Source organism: Cygnus atratus, chromosome 1 (genome assembly GCF_013377495.2).
Source record: "Cygnus atratus isolate AKBS03 ecotype Queensland, Australia chromosome 1, CAtr_DNAZoo_HiC_assembly, whole genome shotgun sequence".
Classification (NCBI taxonomy): domain Eukaryota; kingdom Metazoa; phylum Chordata; class Aves; order Anseriformes; family Anatidae; genus Cygnus; species Cygnus atratus.
Genome location: NC_066362.1, coordinates 116,115,545 through 116,124,491, shown reverse-complemented (window position 1 = coordinate 116,124,491; position 8,947 = coordinate 116,115,545). Strand labels below are relative to the sequence as shown.

At 39.9% G+C, this 8,947-nt stretch overlaps 1 protein-coding gene across 2 annotated transcripts in view; it reads left to right on the top strand.

The window, feature by feature from the left end:
• Positions 1-18: 18 nt before the first annotated feature.
• The window catches only part of HSF2BP (heat shock transcription factor 2 binding protein), a 31,067-nt gene continuing 22,138 nt past the window's right edge, over positions 19-8,947 (top strand). For both annotated transcript variants that reach the window (XM_035545753.2, XM_050712109.1), the window contains exons 1-3: positions 19-126; positions 2,101-2,251; positions 6,995-7,098. In XM_035545753.2, coding sequence (XP_035401646.1) covers positions 91-126; positions 2,101-2,251; positions 6,995-7,098 — 291 coding nt within the window. In that variant the 5' untranslated portion in view covers positions 19-90. The remainder of the gene's footprint in view (positions 127-2,100; positions 2,252-6,994; positions 7,099-8,947) is intronic.

The window sequence follows — 8,947 nt, the reverse complement described above, 5'->3', positions numbered from 1 at the left end:
ATCATAAATGACGTCACGGGGATCCGGGGGATCCGGGCAGTGACGCGGTGTGACGTCACGCACTCCCCCCCACACACACCCCGCTCTGCCATGCGGCGCCGCGCGGGCCTCGAGGTGGACGCGCAGGTAGCGCGGGAGGGGGGGCCGCCATTTTGTGCTGGTAGCAGAGCGGGGGGGGGGAGGGGAGTGCTGAGGGGCTGCGGTACCAGAGGAAATAAAAACTGTCTAAAGTCCGTGTTTGCAATGAGAACGAGACACGGGGGGTTTCTCTGTGGTGTGCATTTCATATGGCATTCCTGGTGCCTCCCAGTGTGTTTTGTGTGGACTTGGGTTCTGGTAGCAAATTATGCTATTTTTCTGCTTCAGCCACGTTTTGAACACTACTGGCCTTTCTGGTCTTCATATCAGTACAGGTGTTCACATGGCACTCCTTTACGGAGTCCTGTTGCCACATATGTCCTCCATACATTCTTGAGACCAAAATCAGTTGGTTTTCTGTGAACCGTGTGATGTGGTGGTACTTGGCCATACTTCGCCATAAGCACTTCCTAAATGCGACTTCAAGTTAAAAACCTTCCTTCCATGCCTTCATTGTGGATCTGATGCCTCTGAAGAAAAAGAAAAGAGTAGAGTAGTAGTACTCAAAATAGTCAGGCATTGGAACGGGTTGCCCAGGGAGGTGGTGGAGTCACCGTCCCTCTAGGTGTTCAAGGAAAGGCTGGACGTGGTGCTTAGGGACATGGTTTAGTGAGTGACATGGGTGGTAGGGGGATGGTTGGACCAGGTGATCTTGGAGGTCTTTTCCAACCTTAATGATTCTGTGATTCTATGAAGTGGGAAGGCTGGGACTGGCCTGCTTTGTCCGTGCAAGTGTCTGGGCTTGAGAGAGCTAGGAAATAAAGTGGGCAGGAAGCAAATGTGTAAGAAAGTGGTTAACCTGAGGGAGTAGGGAAGTAGAAGGAGGACTGTAGAGGGTAGCTGGAAAGGGTAGAAATAGCAGTCCCATTTTCTGTGGGACTGGAAGAGGTACCCAGTGGTCATGACCTCCATTAATCTTGGGCAGCTCGACTTGAGACGGCTATGGGGATGGCATGCTTTGTACCTTTAGGAGATGGCTTCTTGCATTGTTCTCTGGTACCCTCTTCCCTCTTGAAGATGACATAATCTACATACAAGATCTTAATTTATGAGATCTGGAGCATTCTCAAAAAGCAAAGCGATGCATGGAGATGTATTTTTTGCTTTGTGAAAGCATACTGGGTGCTTAATGTATTAGGCAAGGGAAGTTAAACCTTTGTTGGTGTGTGTATGGTAACCTTTTTAAGATACAGCAGTAGGCATATCTACATACATTGGAAACTGGAGTTTAGGAGTTTTTTATACAGAAATTTCTGTATCATTTTAAAATCAATTCACATTCTCTTGGACTTTGAAGTTACTTCATAGGGGTAGCCTGGCACAAGGGGAAATAGTAAACTTTTTTTTTTGTGTGTGTGTTTACTTGGGATTGAATTACTTTTATGTGGGATTAGATTGCAAATGGTTTTTGCTCCTTGCAAAAGGTGAATTATTTTGAAAAATATAATTTCTTCTGAAAGAGCAGTGGTAATTTGCCAAAAGTGACTGAGGACCTTGCAAATATTTGAGTTAATTAAAAACAGTTATAGTGTATGCTTTACAACAAAAACAATTGTCTCAAAACAATAGCTTAGCATATGTACAGCTGTTAACAGTTTCAAACACGTGAATGTTAATTTTTGCAACATTCTGAGGGACCTTGCACACGTTTTAGGTGAAGAAACATGAAGAGAGGTAATATGGTTTGCTTCAGGCCAGAGTGGCAAAAATTGCATTACTGTCGTAGAGTTTCTATTCCAGAGTCTTATTTTAAATTATTACTGGCTAGTTCCTTTTTAAAATCAGGTTATGAGTTTCTGAAATGCTGCGATACAGAACAATCTTTTTGTCTGAGAAACAAGGAGTACTGCAGAGCAGTAGCAGTGTCTTTGTTGGTGGTTGGAGGGTTTTTGTGGTGTTCTGTGGGTATGGTTTTTGTGTGTGTGTTGTTTTTGTTGTTTGTTTGTGTTTCCCCAATTTCAGAAGGCTGAGACCAAAGAGGACTTCGTTAAAGTTAGAAGGAGTGATTTGGAAAGGCTGACAACTGAGGTTATGCAATTGCGGGATTTCTTGCCCAAAATATTAAATGGGGATATCTTGTGGACATTCCAGAAACTGGATGCTGTTGAATCAAGTGAGTGGTACCATGTTGCAGTTTCTGTCAAAACTACTTAGAATAAACTGGTTTTTGAACGGTTATAGAGTTTGTTGAGGCAATCCAGATTAAACTATAGTGTTCAATGACTGCCTCATTAAATCAATGGGATTATAATGAGGAAAATTAGAAACTATGTTAGAAATAATTAGACTTATGTCAAATTAATCTTTAAAAACATTTTGCTGTGGACAAAAACATACTTAATTCAGCCAGTAAAGGAAGCTGTATCAAAAAAAAAAAAAAAGTGATTCTTCTTTGAGAGAAGGGGTAAGTACTCTGTTTTTCAAAATGTCTTCGAAGATGAAAAAACAAAAAACAAAAAAATGGTAAATGGCTGAAGATAAGAAGTTAAATCTGACTGAAGAGATAATATTTTTGTATTTATCTTGTCTTGGTTCTAGCTTGGATATCTTTATGGACATAAATATAATAATAATAAAAAAATCGGAGATGCTATTACAAAAGTCTTTTTACTGCTGTCCCCAGAGTCCAGTTGTTCTGTGTTAATTCTCTCTGCATTATTTTTCCAACAACTAAATCACTTCCAATATGACATCAGGACCAAATCTGAGCCAGATCCGTGCCTAGCATGTAGCTTACGTGCAGCAATACAATTCACTTGTTCTCCTAGGAATTGCTTTTGTCTGAAAAGACATGGGACAAGTATTCAAATAGATTAGAAAGAGTGTATCTTCTGGAATACTAAGTGATTAATCAAAGATTAATTTGCAATGTCTAGCTAAGAACTCTGCCTTGATGCTGAGTCAGTTCTTGACTCCTGCTGTGTGGGACTCCCTCAAACACCCAAGCAGCCAGACCAAGGAGGATCTATCTAGCAGGTCCCTACCCCCTGGTGTGGGTATCCACATTCACAAGGCCTTCTGTTGTAGCCTTCTGAAATGACGTCTTGGTGTATATCCTTTTAACCTCCCGTGAGAGTTTGACCCAGATGATTGAGGCTAAGGCTGTGGAGTACTGGAAGAGAAGCAGGGCTCTGGGCCTTACGCCAGAATGTTTGCTGTCTTGGTTAAGACAGATGTGGAACCACTTTTTGTAGGATCCTTTGGCTTCGGGTTGCTTTTCTGCTGTTAACTAATTCTTTACCGAGCTTTCTCAGTGAGAAGTACAGTGGAATACCTAGAAAACATCATGGCTCAAATGCTCATGTTCTCCCCCTCTTCAGAACTGTGTGCTAAGCATTATAGCTTGCTGCAGTCACCGGCAGAACCTCAGTGCCAATGCTTTTCATCCTTTTCTCCTCCAAAGAAAGACTAAGATAGAGCCTGAAGGCCCATCTCTGATACCAAGTAGTATATTGAGGCCAAGTTTACAGCTGTCTCCATGATCCAGTCTTTGGAAGGATTTTTCCATGCCGTCAAATACCAATAGAGATGAGGAGACTGTACCACCTGTCCCTCTTGCTGCCAATCAAGACATCATCCATGTCACAAAAAGTAATGTAAGTTCTGGAAATGATCTGTGTTATTGTACGACATCAAGGACTGATTCCAGTTGGGTTAAGCATTCAAGATCCTCAGTTAGTCAGACCCTTGATTTACCCTTTTTTTTTCAGTGCTCAGTCTGAGGATTTCTCTCACTGATTGTTCTTACACTCCTTGTGCCAAGCATCAGAGTGACAGTGTCAGGGTCTTCTAGCTGCAGATTTGTGGTGTTGACACAGGGATGTTAAGGCGTTCTTCCAAATGTTCTGCTGGCTAGCCAGTACTCTGTAGGCTCTTCAGCCCTGTAGACCTGAAGCTGAGTCAGTCTTCAGATTATCTCGAGTATATCCCCACAACAGAGACTTCTCTTCCAATTAATGATGTGGTTTGAATATTTATGCAGGCTTTTGCTACTGTTTTGCCCTACAGTTGGACAAGTCAAGTGGTGATTTTTGCTACCGCACTCTGCCCCCACCTCTGTAGTGGCAGCATCATGCAATATAGCATGCTGAGGGGAAGATTTGGAACACGTGGTTCATAGAAGATGAGACATCACAGGGACACCAGTGCAGATGTTGGCAGTCTTGGAATTCCATCGCTTGTTGACGTTCATCGTAATTGTACTCAGTTCTTCACTTGCCAGAGCTTTGAGAGCAGATCTCTGTTCCAGAAAATACACCTGGTGTGACCTATAGCATGGATGAGAATGAGCCCACCTGGACTGAAACGTGCCACTTATTTTGTCCTACCTAAAGCCTTGTTCTGCTTGTGAGTCTGCTATTGCTCTCAGAGAAAAATGTCACTTTTTCCCAAAATCAGGTTTACTACTGCAGTGGTAATGTTAGGTATTTCCTGTGTGTATAAAGATGTCATTTCATATTTTTTGCTCATCCAAGTTGCTAGTGAAAGCTTTTTCTTCATTGCTTGAAGTGGGCAGTCTCAGCCTCAAGATTTTAGTCTCCAGAGGGAAGGAACTTTTTTACTAGAGGGCTGGGACTTGCAGGCAGTGGGAGAACTGGTCAGACTTCGCTGTTGTGCTGGCAAGACCACAGTGTGCTGGGGGCGCGCAGCACAGCCATGGTGTTTGGTGCCAGCAAAATGCCTGGGGTTTATTCCGGCGTTCATTAAACTGCTGTATGTTAAGGGGCTGTCAAATGTTGGGACTGGTGCATCCAACCTTGAATTCACTTCAGAGCAAAGGAGTGCAGAGCAGGGAGAGTTGACATAATAGAGGAGTTTCCAGGAACAAGGCATAGCATAGTAGGTCTCTTTTTATCAACTTAAAACAATACCTTTTTTTTTTTTTTTTCTTTTTTTTTCCTATATAGGGTGGACCTAAGCCTCATTTCCCTTGACGTAAAACATCATGATACTCTGGAGTATAATACTTCCCCTTTTATCTGGAGGACGTTAAAAGATAACACGTAGTGCTGTATTGACACACAGTAGTTAATAGCATTCCCTTTCCCCTGGCTCAGTTTTGGTTCCAGGACCTTTGAAGCCTAGCAGTGAAGAATGCAGTATCTGTGTATGCCTGCTGGCTGTGCTGCTGCTGAATTCAGGGTGGATCCATCCTCCCAAAGGCTGGAAGTGATTCTTTTCATTCTGGAGAGCCTGTTTCCTTCCAGAGCCAGAGAGTTTCCTTGGGGGTTGGTTCCACTGGATGTACGTGGCAAGGATGAAGAGGTTCTTGGTCTGCCATTGATAAGCAGAGTATGCCCTGCTCTGACTCCAGATGTCTTTCCCTCAAGTACTTAGGGCCCACATTCGCATGGTAATAGGTTTGTGGGACTGGACTTTCTTCACTTGAGGGAAGAGAAAAAAAGTTTCCTACCACTAACCTGAGTAGTTCCTTAAAAATTCAATCCATTCCCCCCTTCATTTTAATTATTTTCCTTTGAGTTGCAGGTTGAAAAGAATTGAATGCTTGGAGAACATGCCCTGGCACATACATATTTCCTAGGAAATATTTTCCTTGCCTTGCCTCTGTGGTTTCTGTTAAAAAGTCTTAGTGTGGTGGCTTAGAATCACACATGGGCTGAGGGAAATAAGTTCCACCTTTTTAGAAAAGCTGTATGTAGCTACATTATCTTCTTTTATAGCTGCTACTCAAAGCAATGTGTGTGTATTTGAGATTATAATATTTTGTCGGTTAAGACAAAAATAAAGAAATTTATTTCCAAATAAAGTAGAATTACTAAACAAAATGCCAGAATCCAACCTCTTTGGATAGTAAGGGCTGTATTTTTCTAATGTTATCTTTTTATGGTTTAATTTGATATGCTACTTGGTAAACACATTCAAAAATATCGACCACGTATAAGGGAAGTACATAAAGTGTGCTAAGCTATAAACTGAACATTCATAATCAAGGGTGTGGAGCTTGAAGTGGCGTGTAACTTGTTTTTAAGCTAATAAAAAATACAGTAGATGCTCTTCAGACATTACTGCTTGGAATTACTTAAATGTGTTTCCTTTTTTTTTTTCAGTATAAATACCAAGCACCCAGAACCATGGTTTTTAAAATAAAATACAATAGCTCTATATAAACCTCAGTAATTGTTAAAAATATCCTTCAAAGGGATTTTTTTTTAAGACATCAGGATTTTGAAATACACTGCTTTGATTTCCATTCACTAAAATAAAGCACCTAAATTGTAATGTGAAATACATGTGTATTACGTGACGTGATGACATCAGAGACTCATTTTCTAAAGGGAGTCAGTGATAAAATTTGTCACTGACAATGTTAAAATGGTTTATCATTTTTTATAATGCTTTATAGCTATTAATTTTTAAATACTTGAAATAGCTGCACAATATTCTTACTATTCACATAATTTGTACATTGCATATTGACCAATCACTTTTGAATGATTGTGGTATTCTTTTTCTTAGATTTTCTCTATATTCACTGAATTCATTGAAGATACAGGACAGACTGTGAAAGCAGAACAAAAAAGTAGAAAATTGACTACATTTTAAAAAATTCCTGGGGATGTGGAGTCGGTTCCAGAACGGTATCTTACCAGCACACAGTATTCAGTAGATAGATGTGTTTCTTTCAGTCTTTCCCTGTTTTAAATCAGAAACATCATGTCCATTTAGTTTTTGTAGGAACTATGTGGCAAGTTGCTATATGTCACTGTAGCCACTAGGAGGTGGCCTAACACAAGCAAACATTTAACGCGTCTGCATTTGGTGGATTCGTTTTTCTGTAGTGCAAGCGAGTTGGTCGTAACTTATTATTTCCTTTATTTAATTTATTCTATCACAGGCATGGAGAAAAAGGAGGAGGAACTAGAGCAGTTAAAAATGGATTGTGAACACTTCAGAGCCCGCCTGGAAGCAGCCCAGGCAGATTGCATAAGAGAGAAGAAGGTATATTTGTTGTCAGTATATTGATACCTGTATGCTTGAGCTTTGAGAACAAAAACAGTAGTGATCAATTTTCCATTTTCATGTCACATCGTCAGCCTGGAAAACAGTCTGGGATTTCTATTCATGTAGTTAGATGATGAGTAAGCTACTTACCTAGAAGTTCATTACCATTCGATGCATTTTTCCCTTGTTGAAAGGGAGAAAGGTCAATATTATAACAAGATAAAATATGACAAGATACCAAAACGGTATTCAACTTGTACAAATACAAGTACGGTGAACAGGCGGTCTGCCACTTACATACATAACTCTTGCATAACTGCATAGATCTCTCTAGCTTCCATATCCTGTGAGGTGTAGCTGTATGGGGTTGTGTTCTGGGCTTCTTGGTAGGATTCTTCCTGATGTTTGGAATGTTAAAATCAACCATTATCAATTTGCCTCTATTAACATGTTGAAGTAAAACAATGGGTATTTGGAAAGATTGTGGTGTAGTTGGCATTGAAATGGTACTTTACAAAATCTTTTTTTTTTTTTTTTCAATTCAGTGTAACTATAACATATTTTCAAAGAGAAAAATAGAGGATAATGTAAGCCACACAATATAGAAAATGAAAGTAGTTTCTTGTTTGGCTTGCTTGAAGCTGTGTACCTTTGTTTAGTTTTAATAGTCTTTCTCAGTGCACTTATTGATCCAACTGCCATGTACAGCTGTTAGTCAAAACAGAATTACAGTGCTCCTTTTGCTATGTCAATATTGTGTTTAGTGATTATAAGAGGAAAGTTGTTAACAATGAAGGAGTAACCCAGACCATGACCTCTCAGACTGCAGATCTTCCGTGAAGCCTTTTGGATTCAAACAGGATCACATAGACTAGTGGCTTAATCTTTGAGAGGGATGTGTGAATCAGTGGTGATTATTTGCCTGTACAAGTTCACTTCCTTGGAACTGTGAGTTGTCTTCTGTAGTCAGCAAAATCTCATTTTGCTGGGGTTCTAGAGATAGCATCTGCCAGGTAGGGGGTTACACAAAGGCAGATGAGTCTACAGAAATGATTTCATTTTTGAAAAATAAATAAATGAAAAGATAAGGCTTTCTGTTTCAGGGCATGTCTGTATGGAGAAGTCATTCTGGAATGAAGTTTGGTAGCTGGTATGATAGAATAGCTGTCTATTTGTATATTTCTTACTTCAAAAGAAGTATGTTCTGGAATAGCTATTTTACAATAGCTACTTAGTTTTGCTGTGGTTAGTTGTATAAGCATCCAGGATGAAATCTCTGTACTATTTAATGCTGCTTAGATACTAATGTTTAATGTTGTTGTAACTACTAAATAAGTGGGTCCCAACTTTTATGCATGTTAGTGTTACAAAACGAATGGGAGGTGGTTTAGGTCTGTGATTTCTTTTGGATGAAACTCCTAGTTCAAGCATGGATAGTTTTCTTAGAGTAGTTGTTCTGGTGTTCCAGATCAAAGCTCTTCCCTTCATATCTTTGCTGCAGAGCAGTATACATCAGTTGTCTAAATAGCTCCTGTCGTATGCCAAAAAAGTCTGTTTGAGTGGATTGAGCTTATATACATCACGAAATCCTCTTCAGGATAAATGATGATGTTGTGTGTGTATATATATGTGTGTGTGTGTGTGTGATTTTTTGTTCCTGTTAATCATTTTGCACAGTGTTTTTCATTTGCTTGCTGTTCTGTTATAGGCATCCTTGTATATAGGTCCTGAATTATTTTCTACGTATTTATCTTCTGAAGGAAAAGGAAATGATTCACTGAAATGATCATAAAGTAAATGCCTTTTCTGGTTGAGCAGTGCCCTTTTCTTAGGGGATCATAAATCA